This window comes from Pristiophorus japonicus, chromosome 6, assembly GCF_044704955.1.
Source record: "Pristiophorus japonicus isolate sPriJap1 chromosome 6, sPriJap1.hap1, whole genome shotgun sequence".
NCBI lineage: Eukaryota > Metazoa > Chordata > Chondrichthyes > Pristiophoridae > Pristiophorus > Pristiophorus japonicus.
In genome coordinates this window covers 253,600,704-253,621,360 of record NC_091982.1, presented here as the reverse complement: position 1 = coordinate 253,621,360, position 20,657 = coordinate 253,600,704, and the positions used below count along the sequence as shown (strand labels likewise).

At 48.5% G+C, this 20,657-nt stretch overlaps 1 protein-coding gene across 2 annotated transcripts in view; it reads right to left on the bottom strand.

Moving 5' to 3' along the window:
- Positions 1-20,657, bottom strand: part of LOC139266041 (myoneurin-like) — a 56,964-nt gene that overhangs the window by 28,371 nt on the left and 7,936 nt on the right. For both annotated transcript variants that reach the window (XM_070883840.1, XM_070883841.1), the window contains exons 2-4: positions 18,540-18,840; positions 11,265-12,136; positions 4,679-4,838 (exon numbers count right to left, since the gene is read on the bottom strand). In XM_070883840.1, the coding sequence (XP_070739941.1) occupies positions 4,679-4,838; positions 11,265-12,136; positions 18,540-18,808 (1,301 nt within the window). In that variant the 5' untranslated portion in view covers positions 18,809-18,840. The remainder of the gene's footprint in view (positions 1-4,678; positions 4,839-11,264; positions 12,137-18,539; positions 18,841-20,657) is intronic.

Sequence of the window (20,657 nt, the reverse complement as noted above, 5' to 3'; positions counted from 1 at the left end):
GCGGGCAGGGAAGTGGAGCTGAGCCCATGATCAGATCAGCCATGATCTTATTGAATGGCGGAGCAGGCTTGAGCAGCCGAATGGCCTACTCCTGCTTCTTATATACTTACAGCACAGAAACAAGCCATTCAGCCCAACAGGTCCGTGCCGGAGTCTATGCTCCACACGAGCCTCCTCCCACTCTACTTCATCTCACCTCATCACCATATCCTTCTATTCCTTTCTTCATAGAATCAGAGAACGGTTGCAGCCAGTAGGAGGCAGTTCGGTCCGTCGAGTCCGTGCCGGCTCTCTGCAAGTGCACCTCAGCCAGTCCCACTCCCCCGCCCTTTTCCCCGTAGCCCTGCTAATTTTTTTCTCAGGTACTTACCTAATTCCCTTTTGAAAGCCCCAATTGAATCTGTCTCTACCACCCTTTCAGGCAGTGCATTCCAGATCCTAACCAGTTGCTGCATAAAAAAGTTTTTCCTCATGTCGCCTTTAGTTCTTCTGCCAATCACCTTCAATCTGTGTCCTCTGGTTCTCGACGCTTCCGTCAATGGGAACAGTTTCTCTCTATCTACTCTGTCCAGACCCCTCATGATTTTGAGCACCTCGATCAAATCTCCTTTGCTCCAAGGAGAACAAACCCAGCTTCTGCAGTCTATCCATGTAACTGAAGTCCCTCATCCCTGGAACCATTCTCGTAAATCTTTTCTGCACCCTCTCCAAGGCCTTCACATCCTTCCTAAAGTGCGGTGTCCAGAATTGGACACAATACTCCAGTTGAGGCCGAACCAGGATCCCGTATGCTCTTTTAACCGCTTTCTCAACATGCTCTGCCACCTTCAATGATTTGTGCACATATCCCCCCAGGTCTCTCTGTTCCTGCACCCCATTTAGAATTGTACCATTTTGGTTAAATTGCCTTTCCTCGTTCTTCCTACCAAAATGTATCACTTTACACTTTTCTGCATTATACTTTACTGCCACATGTCCGCCCTTTTCACCAGCCTGTCTATGTCCTCTTGCAGTCTATCCCTATCCCCCTCACTGTTCACTATACTTTCAAGTTTTGTGTCACCTGCAAATTTTGAAATAGTGCCCTGTACTCTCAATATATTAATATTGATAATATATATCAAGAAAAGTAGTGGTCCCAGTACCGATCCCTGGGGCACACCACTGTATACCTTCCTCCAGTCCGAAAAACAACTGTTCACCACTACTCTGCTTCCTGTCACTAAGCCAATTGCGTATCCATGCTGCCACTGTCCCTTTTATTCCATGGTCTTCAACTTTGCTGGCAGGCCTATTATGTGGCACTTTATATCAAATGCCCTACCCCTTAAATGCATCTATACTATTCGCCTTAACCACTCCTTGTGGTAACGAGTTCCACATTCAAACCGCTCTCTGGATAAAGAAGTTTTTCCTGAATTAGTTTGGAATTCGACCGGTGGTCATGAAAGGCGCTATATAAATGCAAGTTTGTCTTTCTTGCTGCCCCCTGACTCCATATGTTCTGACTGTAGTCATGAGTATACTATGCAGAACCTTATCGAGGGCCTTTTGATAATCCAAATATATTATGTCTACAGCATTACCCTTGTCAACTCTTTCTGTTACTTTCTCAAAGAATTCAATAAGGTTGGTCAAGCATGACCTTCCCTTTTGAAATCCGTGCTGACTATTTACTATATTTTCGGATTATAGATGTTTTTCTATTACATCTTTGAGTTAAGATTCCATGATCTTTCCTACCTCCGATGTTAAGCTAATTGGTCTATAGTCCTCTGGACTTGTTCTATCACCCTAACTATCTGCCAGTCCTCTATCACTATTCACTTTGGATATATACTTGAAAATGAAAAATGTGCAGGGCTATAGGGAAAGTTCAGGGGAGTGGGACTAATTGGATCGCTCTTTCAAACAGCCAGCACAGGCAGGATGGGCTGAATAGCCTCCTTCTGTGCTGTGAGATTCTGTGATTGCAGGACAGAAGGATGTAGACTGAAGCACTCCTTCACACAGAGATCAGTACTTAGAATGGTCATTGATGGCATTCTAGAGGCAGCTAGGTGCTTGGTGGAAAGGGAATCACAAATAGAAGGGCTTAATGACGTTTCTTACTTGCACCTCAGATACACACAATCCACCATTACTCTCCTTCGAATATGCACCCTATCCCATCTCCGAACCAATAGCTTTTACATCTGTCAGATGAGACATGAAATTGAAACTATGTCTGCCCTCTCAGCTGGACGTAAAAGATCCATGGCACGATTTGAAGAGGAGCGGAGTACTCCCCGGTGTCCTGGCCAATATTTATCCCTCAACTAATATCACTAAAACAGATTATCTGGTCATTATTTGAGAGAGCTTACTGTGCGCAAATTAGCTGCCATGTTTCCGACATTACAACAGTGATTACACTTCAAACAATACTTCATTGCCAGCTCTTTATCTATACTTCTAGTTATAGCAGACGCTGCTATCAGGGAGGTGGAGTGTGAAATATTAGATGAAATAAACATAGTGAGAGGAAGTATTAAGGGGTTTAGCCTCTTTGAAAGTGGATATATCCCCAAGCCCAGATGAAATGCATCGCCTGCCTGTTAAGTGAAGCAAAAGAGGAAATAGCAGAGGCCTTGACCATCATTTTCCAATCCTCTCTGGCTTCAGGTGTGGTGCCGGAGGACTGCTAATGTTGGACCTTTGTTTAAAAAGGGAGAAAGGGATAGACCGAGTAATCACAGGACAGTCAGCCTTACCTCGGTGGTGGGAAAATTATTGTAAAAAATCCTGAAGGACAGGATAAATCTTCATTTAGAAAGACACGGAATAATCAAGGACAGTCAGCACGGATTTGTTAAGGGAAGGTTGTGTCTGACTAAGTTGATTGAATTTTTTGAGGAGGTAACCAGGATGGTCGATGAGGGCAGTGCGTTTGATGTAGTGTATATGAATTTCAGCAAGGCTTTTGATAAGGTCCCACATGGCAGACTGGTCACGAAAGTAAAAGCCCATGGGATCCAGGGCAAAGTAGCAAGTTGGATCCAAAATTGGCTCAAAGGCAGGAAGCAGAGGGTAATGGTTGATGGATGTTTTTGTGACTGGAAGGCTGTTTCCAGTGGGGTTCCACAGGGCTCAGTACTAGGTCCCTTGCTTTTTGTGGTATACATCAATGATCTAGACGACTTGAATATAGGGGGTATGATTAAGAAGTTTGAAGATGAAGACTGCGGGAAGATATCAACTGGTCAGGAGGGCAGAGCAGTGGCAAATGGATTTAATCTGGAGAAGTGTGAGGTAATGCATTTGGGGAGGGCTAACATGGAAAGGATATACACATTAAATAGTAGGACACTGAAGTGTAGAGGAAGAAAGGGACCTTGGAGTGCATGTTTACAGATCCCTGAAGGTAGAAGGCCAGGTAGAAAAGGTGGTTAAGAAGGCATACGGAATGCTTGGCTTTATTAGCCGAGGCCTAGAATACAAGAGCCGGGTGGGGGGGGCGGTGGTTATGCTTGAACTGTATAAAACAGCTGGAGTACTGCGTGCAGTTCTAGTCACCGCATTACAGGAAGGACGTGATTGCACTGGAGAGGAGGAGATTTACGAGGATGTTGCCGGGAGTGGAGAATCTTAGCTATGAGGACAGATTGGATTTGTTTTCCTTGGAACAGGAGGCGATGGAAGGGAGATCCTCATTGAGGTGTATAAAATTATGAGGGACCTAGATGTAGTGGATAGGAAGGACCTATTTCCCTTAGCAGAGGGGTCAACTACCAGGGGGCATTAATTTAAAGTAATTAGCAGAAGGTTTAGAGGTGATTTGAGGGGAAATTTCTTCACCCAGAGGGTGGTGGGAGTCTGGAACTCACTGCCTAAAAGTGTGGCAGAGGCAGAAACCCTCACCACAATTAAAAAGTACTTGGATGTGCACTTGAAGTGCTGTATCCTGCAGGGCCAGACCTAGAGCTGGAAAGTGGAATTAGACTGGATAGTCTCTTATTGGCCGGTGCAGACACAATGGGCCAAAATGGCTTCCTCATGTGCTGTAAACTTCTATGATTCTATGATTAACTTCTGATCATGCTTTGAGACTTTTAGCTACGAGGCCTGAAAAGGGATTTTTGTTTAATTTGCATCATTGTGTTGCTACAAGGGGTTAACTCCTGGATATATACAAGTTTTCCAGGACTTTGACTGGGACCATTCAGCAGAGGCAAAGTAACTCAGAATTGTGTATTCTCACGATATCAGTTTGAGACAATGGGAGGGGGAGGGGATGAGTCAGTAGCACATCCCAGCGAGGTTTACTCCTGCCGCATTGCATTGGTTTCTGGTACAGAAGCATCAGCGGTGGTTTTAGCTAAACTACCAATGCAATCACCATGCCTCCCACGCCCGGGGGGAAAAGAGGAGGAGAAAGCCTATAAAGTATCCATCATGGTCAATCTGCTTCCTGTACTAATTTTGATCAGAGAGGAATTTCCCAGATTTCCCTCTCCCTAAAGTGGTGCTAGGTCATAGAATTCAATCCTCGAGCAGCATTTAATGAAGAGGACCTGGAGCTGCTCAGCACTTGCGTTATCAGTGACAGGACACAAATAGCTCGCTGGTTATTTGATAGAAAATCCGACTCACTGCAGGGCGCTGGCAGGCTTTACAGGACGTGCAGAATGTATGTTACCTGGCGTGGATTTTCAGGTTACTGGAAGTTGCGAACTGAAGGTTGCAGACGTCACAAGCGTACGGCTTCTCCTCACCGTGGTGCATGCGATTGTGGAAGACTAGCTGGCACTTCTGAGCAAAGCTTTTATCGCACATATCACACTGATAGGGCTTCTCACCTGCAAACGGTACAGTAAGTCAGCCTGCAGGCACACACTCAGTGTTATTGCAAATTCTCACCAACACCTGTTCCTACATCGCATCCGTCCGTACACATTGTAATGAAAGGTGCAGTGAATATAGAACGTAAGAAAATACAATGGCTAAAACGGGGAACTGAAGGCAGGGTTTAAGATGAAAGTTTTGAAGGCCAGATGGTAGGAGGCAATTTGGAGGGAAGTGGATACAGAAGTCCACAATCCCTGAAGGGTAGGGTGACATAAGAAATAGGAACAGGAGTAGGCCATTTAGCCACTCGGGCTTGCTCTGCCATTCAACAAGATTGTGGCTGATCTGGTCTTGGCCTCAACTCCACCTCCCTGCCCGCTCCCCATAACCATGTCGTTCAAAAATCTGTCTATCCCCACCTTAAATATATTCAATGACCCAGGCTCCACAGCTCACTGGGGTAGAGAATTCCACAGATTCACGGCCCTCTGAGAGAAGAAATTCCTCCTTATCTCCGTTTTAAATGGGTGATCCCTTATCCTGAAACTATGCCCCCTAGTTCAAGATTCCCCCAAGGGGGGAAACATCCTCTCTGCATCTACCCTGTCGAGCCCCCTCAGAATCTTAAACATTTCAATAATATCACCTCATTCTTCTAAACTCCAATGATTATAGGCCCAACCTGCTCAAACTTTCTTCATAAGACAACCCCTTCATCTCAGGAAACAACCTGGTGAACCTTATCTGAATTGTCTCTAATGCAAGTCATCATCATCTTCATCATAGGTGGTCCCTCGAATGAGGATGACTTGCTTCCACATGAGTTCACAGATGTTTCAATGAAGGACCCGATGTTCCAGTCCTGAACTCCAATTGAGGGAGGTGGAAGATGCCAGTGCGTGGATTTTTTTTAACGTGTGGTGACCGTTGCACATCAGCCACCACGTGGGCTTGACAGAGCTAGGCCTTTATCCAATGGTAAGGGTTAACCAGGACGACTGGAGACCTGCTCTGCAAGTATATCCCTCCTTAAATAAGGAGACCAAAACTGCAGTATGCCAGGTATGGTCTCACCAGTTGCTACAAAACTTCCCTACTTTTATACTCCATCCCCCTTGCAATAAAGGCCAACATTCCATTTGCCTTCCTAATTACTTGCTGTACCTGAATGCTAACTTTGAGTTTCATGCACAAAGATTCCCAGATCTCTAGCACAGCATTTTGTCGTCTCTCTTCATTGAAATAATAATTTGCTTTTTTATTCTTCCTACCAAAGTGGATAACCTCACATTTCCCACATTATATTCCATCTGCCAAATTTTTGCCCACTCACTTAACCTATCAATATCCCATTGCAGATTCTGTATGTCCTCTTCACAACTTACTTTCCCACCTATCTTTGTAACATCAGCAAATTTGGCTACATTACATTCGGTCCCTTCATCCAAATCAATATAGATTGTAAATAGTTGAGGCCCCAGCACTGATCCCTGTGGCACCCCACTAGGTACAGTTTGTAATGAACCATTTATCCCGACTGCCTGTTTCCTGTTAATTAGCCAATCCTCTATCCATGCTAATATATTAGCCCCAACCGCGTGAGCTCTGATCTTGTGCAGTAACCTTTTATGTGGTACCTTGTTAAATGCCTTTTCGAAATCCAAATACACTACAACTACTGGTTCCCTTGATCCATCCTGCGCGTTACATCCTCAAAGAACTCCAGCAAATTTGTCAAACATAATTTTGCTTTCATAAAACCATGCTGACTGCTTGATTGTATTATGATTTTCTAAATGTCCTATTACTTCCTTAATAATGGACTGCAGCCTTTTCCCCAATAACAGATGTTAGGCTAAATGGTCGATAGTTTCCTGCTTTCTGTCTCCCTCCTTTCTTGAATAGGGGCATTACATTTGCGGGTTTCCAATCCACTGGGACCCCTCCTCTCCATAATCCAGGGAAATTTGGCAGATTACAATCAACTCATCCACTATCTCTGCAGCCACTTCTTTTAAGACCCGAGGATGCAGGCCAACAGGTCCAGGGGACTTGTCCACCTTTAGTCCCATTAGTTTGCTGAGTACTTTTTCGCTAATGATTGTTTTAAGTTCCCCCTCCCCAATAGCCCCTTGATTATCTATTATTGGGATGCTTTTAGTGTCTTCTACTGTGAAGACCGATACAAAATATTTGTTCAAAGTCTCTGCCATTTCCCTGTTGCCCATTATTAATTCCCCAGTCTCATCCTCCAAGGGACCAAAATTTACTTTAGCTAATCTCTTCCTTTTTATATACCTGTAGCAGCTCTTATAAGCTGCTGTTATATTTCTTGTTAGTTTGCTTTCACAATTTATCTTTTCTCTCTGATATTTTTAGTCATCCTTTGCTGGTTTCTGAAACTATCCCAATCTTCAGGCCTACCACTAATCTTCTGTGTAGTGAAGGTTGCAAGGAGCGATGAGCAGCTCAGTGTCACAGGGTTTGAGGGCAGAGGTCATGCTTCGTTTAACACTGGAAATACCCACCCTCACAGGCCATGATTGCAACAGCCCAGACCCCACACAAAGGGGTGCAGATCTGACTTGTAATCCAACAATTACTTCTGTGAAAAGATTGTAATGTTGGTCTAAAGATTCCCACCCGATTCTAACTAATTCCCTCCTCATGTGGATATAAATGGAATTTAGTGTAATATAAACAGACCGTGAATCAAGAAAATATCTTAAGGAGAACTATAAAACAGCAATAGAGGTTTACAGTGCAGCAGACATTCGAACCATTGGGGCTGTTCCAGCTCCTTGTTATAGCAATCCCAAACTAATCCCACTGCCCGACTCTCTTCCCACTGCCCTTGTATTAATCCCAAACTAAGCCCACTGCTCTGCTCACTCCCCATTGCCCTGTATCAATCCCAAACTAATCCCACTGACCCACTCTCCCCATAGCCCTGTATCAATCCCAAACTAATCCCACTGCCCCGCTCTCTCCCCAGAGCCTGATATCAATCCCAGACTAATACCACTGCCCCGCTCTCTCCCCACTGCCCTTGTATTAATCCCAAACTAATCCCACTGCTCCACTCTCTCCCGATAGTCCTGTATCAATCCCAAACTAATCACACTGCCCCGCTCTCTCCCCAGAGCCTGATATCAATCCCAGACTAATACCACTGCCCCGCTCTCTCCCCATAGCCCTGTATCAATCCCAAACTAAGCCCACTGACCCACTCTCCCCACAGCCCTGTATCAATCCCAAACTAATCCCACTGCTCCGCTCTCTCCCGATAGTCCTGTATCAATCCCAAACTAATCCCACTGCCCTTGTATTAATCCCAAACTAATCCCACTGCTCCGCTCTCTCCACATAGCCCAGTATCAATCCCAAACTAATCCCACTGTCCCACTCTCTCACAGCCCTGTATCAATCGCAAACTATTGCCACTGCCCCGCTCTCTCCCCACACCCGTTTCAATCCCAAACTAACCCCACTGCCCCGCTCTCTCCCCAAAGCCCTTTATCAATCCCAACCTATCCTACTGCTCCGTTCTCCCCATAGCCCTGTATCAATCATAAACAAATTCCACTGTCCCATTCTCTCCCTCTCGCGCACAGCCCTGTATCAATCCCAAACTAATCCCACTGACCCACTCTCCCCATAGCCCTGTATCAATCCCAAACTAATCCCACTGTCCCACTCTCTCCCTCTCTCCCACAGCCCTGTATCAATCGCAAACTATTGCCACTGCCCCCGCTCTCTCCCCACACCCCTGTTTCAATCCCAAACTAATCCCATGGCCCCGCTCTCTCCCCACAGCCCTGTTTCAATCCCAAACTAATCCCATGGCCCCGCTCTCTCCCCACAGCCCTGTTTCAATCCCAGACTAATACCACTGTCCCACAGTCCTGTATCAATCCCAAACTAACCCTACTGCCCTGCTCTCTCCCCAAAGCCCTTTATCAATCCCAACCTATCCTACTGCTCCGTTCTCCCCATAGCCCTGTATCAATCATAAACTAATTCCACTGTCCCATTCTCTCCCTCTCGCGCACAGCCCTGTATCAATCCCAAACTAATCCCACTCTCCCCATAGCCCTGTATCATTCACAAACTAATCCCACTGCCCCGCTCTCTGCCCACAGCCCTGTATCAATCCCAAACTAATCCCATGGCCCCGCTCTCTCCCCACAGCCCTGTATCAATCCCAAACTAATCCCACTGCCCCGTTCCCCCCCAGAGCCCTGTATCAATCCCAAGCTAATCCCACTGCACGGCTCTATCCCCATAGACCTATATTAACACCTCATCATTATCTTAAGGAGTCCCTCGGAATCGAGGAAGTCTTGCTTCCACTCTAAAAAGGAGTCCCTAGGTGGCTGAACAGTCCAATACAAGAACCACAGTCCCCGTCACAGGTGGGACAGATAGTTGTTGAGGGAAAGGGTATGTGGGACAGGTTTGCTGCATGCTCTTTCCGCTGCCTGCGCTCGATTTCTGCATGCTCTCGGCGAGGTGCTCAGCGCCCTCCCGGATGCACTTCCTCCACTTAGGGCGGTCTTTGGCCAGGATTTCCCACGTGTCAGTGCCCTGCTCTACCCATAGCCCTGTATCAATCCCAAACTAATCCCACTGACCCGCTTTCCCCATAGCCCTGTATCAATCCCACTGACCCACTCTCTTTCATAGCCCACTTCTTCAAATATTTATCCAGTTGTCCGTTAAAAGATTCAATGTTCACTGCCTCAACCATTCTCTGTGACAAACATTCTGTGCTTGAACAACCCTCTTTCCTTTCTGCGTACTTTTAGTTACAATTTGGAGTGATCCCTGGTCACTGACCCCTCAACCAGAGGAAATAGTCTTTCCCAGTTCACTATCAAAACTGCAAGATTTGAAACTTTCTACTGAATCTCCTCTCAACCATTTCTGCTCCAGTTAAAATAGACCCTGTATTTCAAGTCTATCTTCTGAACTTCAATGGGAGAATTATTGGAGGGATGGGTTTTGATGGGACAGTTATAGAAACATAGAAAGATTAGGCCATTCAGCCCCTTGAGCCTGTTCCACCATTCATTATTATACAGTGACAGACCTGTACCCACCAGTACTGTACCCCAGTGTTATACAGTGACAGACCTGTACCCACCAGTACTGTACCAGTGTTAGTGACAGACCTGTACCCACCAGTACTGTACCCCAGTGTTATACAGTGATAGACCTGTACCCACCAGTACTGTACCCCAGTGTTACACAGTGACAGACCTGTACCCGCCAGTACTGTACCACAGTGTTAGTGACAGACCTGTACCCACCAGTACTGTACCCCAGTGTTATACAGTGACAGACCTGCATCCATCAGTACTGTACCCCAGTATTATACAGATAGACTTGTACCCACCAGTACTGTACCGGGTTATACAGTGACACACTTGTACCCACCAGTACTGTATCCTAGTGCTATACAGTGACAGACCTGTGCCCACCAGTACTGTACCCCAGTGTTATACAGATAGACCTGTACCCACCAGTACTGTACCCGTGTTATACAGACAGATCTTACCCACCAGTACTGTATCCTAGTGTTATACAGTGACAGACCTGTACCCACCAGTACTGTATCCTAATGTTATACAGTGACAGACCTGTACCCACCAGTACTGTACCCCAGTGTTATACAGACAGACCTGTACCCACCAGTACTGTACCCCAGTGTTATACAAACAGACCTGTACCCACCAGTACTGTACCCCACGGTTCTACAGACAGATCTGTACCCACCAGTACTGTATCCTAGTGTTATACAGTGACAGACCTGTACCCACCAGTACTGTATCCTAATGTTATACAGTGACAGACCTGTACCCACCAGTACTGTACCCCAGTGTTATACAGACAGACCTGTACCAACCAGTACTGTACCCCAATGTTATACAGACAGACCTGTATCCACCAGTACTGTACCCATGTTATACACAGACCTGTACTCACCAGTACTGTACCCCAGTGTTATACAGTGACAGACCTGTACCCACCAGTACTGTACCCCAGTGTTATACAGTGACAGACCTGTACCCACCAGTACTGTACCCCAGTGTTATACAGTGACAGACCTGTACTCACCAGTACTGTACCCCAGTGTTATACAGACAGACCTGTACTCACCAGTACTGTACCCCAGTGTTATACAGTGACAGACCTGTACTCACCCGTACTGTACCCCAGTGTTATACAGTGACAGACCTGTACTCACCAGTACTGTACCCCAGTGTTATACAGTGACAGACCTGTACCCACCAGTACTGTACCCCAGTGTTATACAGTGACAGACCTGTACCCACCAGTACTGTATCCTAGTGTTATACAGTGACAGACCTATACCCACAACACGGATAATGCTCTATATATTTGAAATTTCATTTAGCTGCCTTCATGGTTACCTGTGTGGGTCCTGACATGAGTTTTCAGTTGGTTGCATTGAGTGAAAGCTTTCGCACAGAGCTGGCACACGTACGGCTTTAGTCCTTTGTGAATCCTCATGTGTCGGCGCAGGCTGCTGGCCTCAGAGAACACTTTGCCGCACATGTTACAGATCGGCTTCATCTTCAGCTGCTTGTCATTGCTGTCCCCGGGCTCCGGCCGCCCGGCACCGCTTTCTCCAGCGGATAGTTTGGATTTGCGCCTTTCTGGAAACACGCCATGTCGCTGCAAGCGCCTCCTCCTCGGTTTCTCGTTTGTCTTCTGAACAACTTTGTTCTCAGCTGAAAGATTTTTATAGTCGTTGCAGAGCATTGATTGAGGGTTGGCCTGAGGCTGGAGGTCAGTGCTGACCACGTCGAACTGTGCTGCACTCTCACCACACACTCTCCTCTCCACCTTTCTCACGGTGCAGCCGCTTCTCCGTTTAACTCTTGTACATTTCAGCTGGTTGCTGGGACTGATGCTCTTCACCTGCAGGGCACCATTCTGGTCGGCCATTGCTTTCTTTGCTCCTCGGGTTCCTGACAACGCGTCGAAGTTTGCGGGCTGTAATTGCAATTCCTCCATTTTGAGATCACAGGCGGCTTGGGGAGTATTGAGCGTCGCTTCTTCACACCCGAGCATTGCTCCTGGTCCTTGCTGGACAATGTCCTTCCCTGCCCCCGAGCTGCTCAAGCAGCTACTTGGCTCGGCATCCGCCTGGATGTCAGGTGGTGCTTTAGGGGCCGTGTTCAAGTTAATCACAAGCGATTCCATCTTTGCTTTACACATTCTCACCACATCCTCCATCTGCAGGTAACCAGCAGCTGCCTGGATTGCAGCGGCATTGCATCTGTGGGCAGAACAGGTCAGATTACCACAGCAGCAGTTACAATGACTCACTATCCGTGAGAACAAGGAGACAGACTGCGGGGAGGTTCGCCACAATGCAGACCAAGGCACCGTGGCTCAAGAGGTTGTCCGGGGCGGGGGGAAGAATAGAAATGTGGCAGTGATAGCGGACTCTATAATTAGGGGGAGAGATAGCGTCCTCTGCAGCCAAGGTCGAGAATCCCGAAGGGAATGTTGCCTGCCCAGTGCCAGGGTAAGGGATATCTCACGGCGGCTGGAGAGGAACTTGGAAAGGGAGGAGGGGAAATCCAGTCACCGTGGTCCATGCTGGAACAAACAACATAGGTTGGAACAGGGAGGTGGTCCTGCTGAAAGAGTATCAGGAGTTAGGAGCTAAATTAAAAAGCAGGACCTCGAGGGTAATAATCTCGGGATTACTGCCTGAGCCACGTGCAAATTGTATGAGAAACAAACAGATCAGGAGAATTAACACGTGGCTAAAAGGCTGGTGTGGGGAAGAGGGGTTCCTTTTCCATGGGACACTGGCACCAGTTCTGGGACAGGAAGGAGCTGTACCAATGGGATGGGCTCCAGCTGAACGGGATGGGACCCGTGTCCTAGCGGAAAAGGGAAGTAGGAAGGTGGCAAAGGCTTTAAACTAGTAAAAGGGGGGGGGGGGGGGGGGATATCTATAAGAAATGAAACCACCTCAAATGTAAACAAAACAGGAAAGGAGAGCATAGGAAAGAGTAAAGGGAAGCTATTGCTGGCCAGGGAATAAATGGAGTTATAGAACAGGAGTGTAAAAAGATGGATAAAAATAAAGTGAAAGGAACTACTATTAAAAATGAGTCAAACGGTCTGCACAGCAATGCACAGTGTCTGTAATAAAACAGGAGAGCTGGAGGCAAGCATGCGTTGCGAGGAACCAGACATAGTAGGGATTACTGAGTCATGGCTATAGAAAAATCAGGACTGGGAATTAAATATTGCAGGGTATAACATATTTAGAAGAGAGAAAAAAGGGAGGTGGAGTTGCTGTACTTATAAGGATAACATAAAGGCAGTAGAAAAAAAGTGACTCAGCCATCAGCAAGACAAAAATAGAATCCATATGGATAGAGATAAAAGATAATAAAGAATCAATCACACTAATAGTTGTAATCTACAGACTACCTAATAGCGGAAGGGAGGAGGAAGAAGAAATATGCAGACAAATTAGGAAAATTAGAAAAAGCATGGAATAATCATGGGAGATTTAACTACCCCGATATTAATTAGACAGAAGAGGTCGGTAAAGGGGACAAGGGAATGGAGTTCCTACAATGTGTACAGGACTCCTTTCTAACCCAATATTTAAAAAGCCCAATAAGAGAAGATTCACTATTGGATCTAGTAATGAGGAATGAACCAGAGCAGATAAGAAAAGTAAAAGTGGGTAAAATCTAGGCAACAGTGACCATAATATAATACGCTTTAAGGTGATAATTGAGAAGGACATAAGTACGATGAAGACCAGGGAAATAGATTGGAGAAAAGCTGATTTTGCATGGCTGAGAATAGAACTTGGGAAAATAAAATGGGCATCATTATTGGTAAACAATGATGTAGAACAGCAATGGGAAACATTTAAAACTGTGTTCAACAGAGTCCGGGAACAATATATCCCACTAAAAGGAAAGAACAAACTAAACACTAATGAAACTCCATGGATGAATGAGACTCCATGGATGAATAAACCCATCAGGGAACAATTGAGGGTAAGGAAAGAGGCATACATTAAGTACACAGACAGCAGGGGAGTGCATGTTAAGGGAGAATACAAAGAGATTAGGAGAGAAGTCATAAAAATAATTAGTAAGGCAATGAGGAACTTTGAAATTAAATCATCAAGGAACATAAAATAAAATACAAAATATTTTACAGGCTCATCAATAAAAAAGGATGGTTGGGATGGGAATAGGGCTATTAAGGATGGTAGCACAGGTAATGATAGAGAGCTGGCAGATATATTAAATCATTACTTTGTCTCCGTTATTACCAGGGAGATAGAACAGGTGGACACTGGATTGAGATAGATAATGAAATAACTGCATTTAAAATAAAAAGGGGATATATATTAAATAAACTAATCAAACTTAGAGGAAGAAACCCTGGTCTGGATGGATTACATCTGCGCATTTTAACCGAATCTAGGGAACAGATTACAACACATTTAATAATTCGTTAGAAAAAGGTGTAGTGCCAGAGCACTGGCGGATAGCTAACATAATATCTATACTTAAGGGAGATAGAACATGTTTAGGAAACTATAGATAAATCAGCTTAACATCGGTGATCGAAAAAATAATGGAATCCCTACTAAAGGAGAAAACTGAACATCTAGAAACCCAAAATATAATACTGAATAGTCGGCATGGATTTCAAAAGGTAAAGACTTGCTTGACCAACCACATTTTGATTTTTTTGAAAAGGTAACAGAGAATGGACAAGGGTAATGCAGTCCAGTCAATGTAATTTATTTAGATTTTTAAAAGACCTTCGATAAGGTACCACATAATAGACTAATGAATATGGTCAGAGAATGCAGAGTCAGGGGACAATTAGCAGAATGGATAGCTGGCTTCAAGATAGAAAGCAGAGAGTAGGGATAAAGAGTAACTATTCACAGTGGCAGAATGTAGGTAGTGGTGTTCCACAAGGATCACTTGGGACCACTATTGTTCACAATTTATATTAACGATTTAGACTTTGGAATCAAAATCAATTTCTTCATTTGCAGATGACACCAAATGGGGGTTGAATAGTCAATACTAAAGGAGGACTACAACAGTTAACAGGAGGACATTAATAAACTTGCAGAACGGGCATATAATTGGCAAATGAAATTCAACAGATTTTGGTAGGAAGAATAGGGAGGTCACAGTACTTGGAGGATGTAAGTCTAGGTGGGGTAGAGGAACAGAGATCTGGGAGTACAAATACACAAATCACTAAAAGTAGCGACAGGTTAAAAGGTCATTAAAAAAAAGCAAACCAGGCACGAGGGTTTATATCTAGAATTGAAAAATAGTAACGTTATGCTAAACCTATATCGACCCTTAGTTAAACCACACTTAAGATTACTGTGTATAATTCTGATCATATCTGATCTGGACTTCCCCAACATTGGGAACATTCTTCCTGCATCTAACCTGTCTAAACCCGTCAGAATTTTAAACATTTCTATGAGGTCCCCTCTCATTCTTCTGAACTCCAGTGAATACAAGCCCAGTTGATCCAGTCTTTCTTGATAGGTCAGTCCCACCATCCCGGGAATCAGTCTGGTGAATCTTCGCTGCACTCCCTCAATAGCAAGAACGTCCTTCCTCAAGTTAGGAGACCAAAACTGTACACAATACTCCAGGTGTGGCCTCACCAAGGCCCTGTACAACTGTAGCAACACCTCCCTGCCCCTGTACTCAAATCCCCTCGCTATGAAGGCCAACATGCCATTTGCTTTCTTAACCGCCTGCTGTACCTGCATGCCAACCTTCAATGACTGATGTACCATGACACCCAGGTCTCGTTGCACCTTCCCTTTTCCTAATCTGTCACCATTCAGATAATAGTCTGTCTCTCTGTTTTTACCACCAAAGTGGATAACCTCACATTTATCCACATTATACTTCATCTGACATGCATTTGCCCACTCACCTAACCTATCCAAGTCACTCTGCAGCCTCATAGCATCCTCCTCGCAGCTCACACTGCCACCCAACTTAGTGTCATCCGCAAATTTGGAGATACTACATTTAATCCCCTCGTCTAAATCATTAATGTACAATGTAAACAGCTGGGGCCCCAGCACAGAACCTTGCGGTACCCCACTAGTCACTGCCTGCCATTCTGAAAAGTACCCTTTACTCCTACTCTTTGCTTCCTGTCTGACAACCAGTTCTCAATCCACGTCAGCACACTACCCCCAATTCCATGTGCTTTAACTTTGCACATTAATCTCTTGTGTGGGATCTTGTCGAAAGCCTTCTGAAAGTCCAAATATACCACATCAGCTGGTTCTCCTTTGTCCACTTTACTGGAAACATCCTCAAAAAATTCCAGAAGATTTGTCAAGCATGATTTCCCTTTCACAAATCCATGCTGACTTGGACCTATCATGTCACCATTTTCCAAATGCGCTGCTATGACATCCTTAATAATTGATTCCATCATTTTACCCACTACTGAGGTCAGGCTGACCGGTCTATAATTCCCTGTTTTCTCTCTCCCTCCTTTTTTAAAAAGTGGGGTTACATTGGCTACCCTCCACTCGATAGGAACTGATCCAGAGTCAATGGAATGTTGGAAAATGACTGTCAATGCATCCGCTATTTCCAAGGCCACCTCCTTAAGTACTCTGGGATGCAGTCAATCAGGCCCTGGGGATTTATCGGCCTTCAATCCCATCAATTTCCCCAACACAATTTCCCGACTAATAAAGATGTCCCTCAGTTCCTCCTCCTTACTAGACCCTCTGACCTCTTTTATATCCGGAAGGTTGTTTGTGTCCTCCTTAGTGAATACTGAACTAAAGTACTTGTTCAATTGGTCTGCCATTTCTTTGTTCCCCGTTATGACTTCCCCTGATTCTGACTGCAGGGGACCTACGTTTGTCTTTACTAACCTTTTTCTCTTTACATACCTATCGAAACTTTTGCAATCCGCCTTAATGTCATTAACATTTTATGTAGCACCTTATCGAATGCCTTTTGGAAACCCAAATACACACCATCTGCTGAAAGGTTTTGATAGAATGCATGGAGAGTGTTTCCACTTGTGGGGAAGAGCATAACTACAGACCATTAATACAAGATAGTTATCAAGAAATTAAACAGGGAATTCAGAAGAAATTTATTTACCCCGAGAGTGGTGAGAATGTGGAACTCGCTACCACAGGGAGTGGTTGAAGCGAATAGTATGGATGTAATTAAGGGGAGGCTAGACAAGCATGAGGGAGAAGGGAATAGAGGGTTATGCTGACAGAATTAGATGGGGAAAGACGGGAGGAGGCTCGAGTGGAGCATAAACACCGGCATGGACTGGTTGAGCCAAATGGCTTGTTTCTGTGCCGTAAATCATGTAATCTTACACAGCCAAATATAGAAGGGGGTCTCTGACAGACATTAGGGTCAAGCCACACAGGATAAGAACATAACAACATAAGAAATAAGAGCAGGCCATACGGCCTCTCGAGCCTGCTGCGCCATTCAATAAGATAATGGCTGATCTGATCTTGGCCTCAACTCCATGAACTTTTATCTTGTGCAGTAACCTTTTATGTGACACCTTATCAAATGACTTCTGGAAATCCAAATACTGGTTCCCCTTTATCCACCCTGCTCGTTACATCCTCAAAGAACTCCAGCAAATTTGTCAAACATGATTTACCTTTCATAAAACAATGCTGACTCTGCTCGACTGTATTATGATTTTCTAAATGTCATGCTATTACTTCCTTAATGATGGACTCGAGCATTTTCCTAATGAAACAGGTCTATCTGTTCTATCATAGAATTATAGAATCTAGTAAATTTACAGCACGGAAGGAGGCCATTTCGGCCCATCGTGTTCGCGCCGGCCGACAAAGGGCTATCCAGCCTAATCCCACTTTCCGGCTCTTGGTCCGTAGCCCTGTAGGTTACGGCACTTTAAGTGCACATCCAAGTATCTTTTAAATGCGGAGTGCAGCGGGCGGAGCGGAGCGCAGCCGGCTGTGTGTACTTTTCACTCGGGAATCTTCGAGTCCCGGGTTCTGCGCACGCGCATGCTGCTGCAAAGCTCCATCCCCCGAGACACACAGACTAGAATTGAGAGCCTGCCAGCGCTGAGCAGGTATGTGGGGTGGGGGGGGGGGTTGCTATTTGTGGGGGAAGATCGCTACTTGGGGGGGGGGGGGGGGGGGAAGATCGCTACTTGGGGGGGGGGGGGGGGGGGGGAAGATCGCTACTTGGGGGGGAGGGGGGGGGGGAAGATCGCTACTTGGGGGGGTGGGGGGTAAGATCGCTACTTGGGGGGGGGGGGGGGGGAAGATCGCTACTTGGGGGGGGGGGGGGGGGGAGGGAAACAAAACAAAAAAATTCACAGGTGAAGATGCATACCGCCGACTGAAGATTGTCTTAAAACCATCTTTTCCAGGGCGGTCTGCAGGGTGGGTGGGAAGTGATGAATTTGGCAATTTTGGGCGGTATGTCACTGATGAATTTCCCACTGGTTGGTAAGAGGGCGGTATTTAGGTATTTTTCGATCACTTTGGCAATTTTGGGCTGTATGTCGGCAGTCCGCGGGCAGTATGTCCACCAATTTCAGGCCCATAGTAATTGAGTGACATGCTTTAAGCCAACAGAAAAACACAAAGAAGTTCTCACCCATCGATATGAATGTTTCCGGTGTAGACAAAATCCAGCAGCTTCTGAAACCCATCGCAGCTGACGTGATTGTTGTCGAGGAACACAACGTTATTATCCAGCGTGAGCCCGTACACTGCTCGGAAATAGTCGCTGAACGCCGCAAGAACATTGCGGTGAGCCCTGAACTGCAACTGGCCGACGACAACAGTGCAGTCACACAGGAAGCCATCGAGGCGCTGCCGCTGGAGCCGTTCCAGGAGGTGCTTGCAGTGATGCAGCGGCTGCATGCTACGGCTGGGCGGCTCGGTCTGGGTCTCACCTGTAAATCATTGCAACACGTCAGTAAAGCTCACTCATGGTCATGTTTAGGGGTCAGGGTTGCAGCTTATTTATGGGTGGGGCGTATCCCACTCAACAGTGCAGCTTGGAAAAACACAGCTGCATTGTGCTAAGATTAACTGGGAACTGGTCTGCTGAAGGAAAGCGGCTCAATGGGAGTGGGAGGCAGAAGAGCGACGGAGAGGGGAGAGAGGGGAGGGGAGGGGAGGGGGGGGGGTGATGGAGAGGGGGGGGCGCGGCGTCGGGGGGGGGCGACGATAGGGGCGGGGGCGGCGACAGGGGGGATGACGACAGGGGGGGCCGACGACAGGGGGGGGGCGACGACGACAGGGGGGGAGGGTAGCGGCAACAGGGGGGGGCGCGGCGTCAGAGGGGGGCGACGACAAGGGGGGAGGGCAGCGGCAACAGGGGGAGGGCGCGGCGTCGGTGGGGGGGCGCGGCGTCGGGGGGGGGCGCGGCGCCGGGGGGGGGCGCGGCGCCGGGGGGGAGCGCGGCGTCAGGGGGGGAGCGCGGCGCCGGGGGGGAGCGCGGCGTCAGGGGGGGAGCGCGGCGCCGGGGGGGAGCGCGGCGTCAGGGGGGGGGGGCGCGGCGTCAGGGGGGGGCGCGGCGTCAGGGGGGGGGGGCGCGGCGTCAGGGGGGGGCGCGGCGCCGGGGGGGAGCGCGGCGTCAGGGGGGGGGGGCGCGGCGTCAGGGGGGGGCGCGGCGTCAGGGGGGGGGGGCGCGGCGTCAGGGGGGGGCGCGGCGCCGGGGGGGAGCGCGGCGTCAGGGGGGGGGGGCGCGGCGTCAGGGGGGGGGCGACGACAGGGGGGGGAGGGCAGCGGCAACAGGGGGGGAGGGCGCGGCGTCAGGGGGGGGGCGCGGCGTCAGGGGGGGGGCGCGGCGCCGGGGGGGGGCGCGGCGCCGGGGGGGGGCGCGGCGTCAGGGGGGGGGGGCGCGGCGTCAGGGGGGGGGGGGGCGCGGCGTCAGGGGGGGGGCGCGGCGTCAGGGGGGGGCGCGGCGTCAGGGGGGGGCGCGGCGTCAGGGGGGGGCGCGGCGTCAGGGGGGGGCGCGGCGTCGGGGGGGGCGCGGCGTCAGGGGGGGGCGCGGCGTCAGGGGGGGGCGGCGTCGGGGGGGGGGGCGACGACGGGGAGGGAGCGACGACGGGGAGAGGGGGGGGGCGACGACGGGGAGAGGGGGGGGCGACGACGGGGAGGGAGCGACGACGGGGAGGGAGAGGAGAGGGTGACGACGGAGAGGGGGGGGTACGACGGGGAGGAGCGATGGGAAGAGGGGGAAATGGAGAGAGGTGATGGGGGGTGGGAGGAGAGAGGTGACGGGGGTGGGGGGGAGAGAGGTGACGGGGGTGGGGGGGAGAGAGGTGACGGGGGGTGGAGGGGAGAGAGGTGACGGGGGTGGGGGAGAGAGAGGTGACGGGGGTGGGGGAGAGAGGTGACGGGGGTGGGGGAGAGAGAGGTGACGGGGGTGGGGGAGAGAGGTGATGGGGGGTGGGGGGGAGAGAGGTGATGGGGGGTGGGAGGAGAGAGGTGACGGGGGTGGGGGGGAGAGAGGTGATGGGGGGTGGGAGGAGAGAGGTGACGGGGGTGGGGGGGAGAGAGGTGACGGGGGTGGGGGGGAGAGAGGTGACGGGGGGTGGGGGGGGAGAGAGGTGACGGGGGGTGGGGGGGAGAGAGGTGATGGGGGGTGGGAGGGAGAGAGGTGACGGGGGGTGGGGGGGGAGAGAGGTGACGGGGGTGGGGGGAGAGAGGTGACGGGGGGTGGGGGGGAGAGAGGTGACGGGGGGTGGGGGGGAGAGAGGTG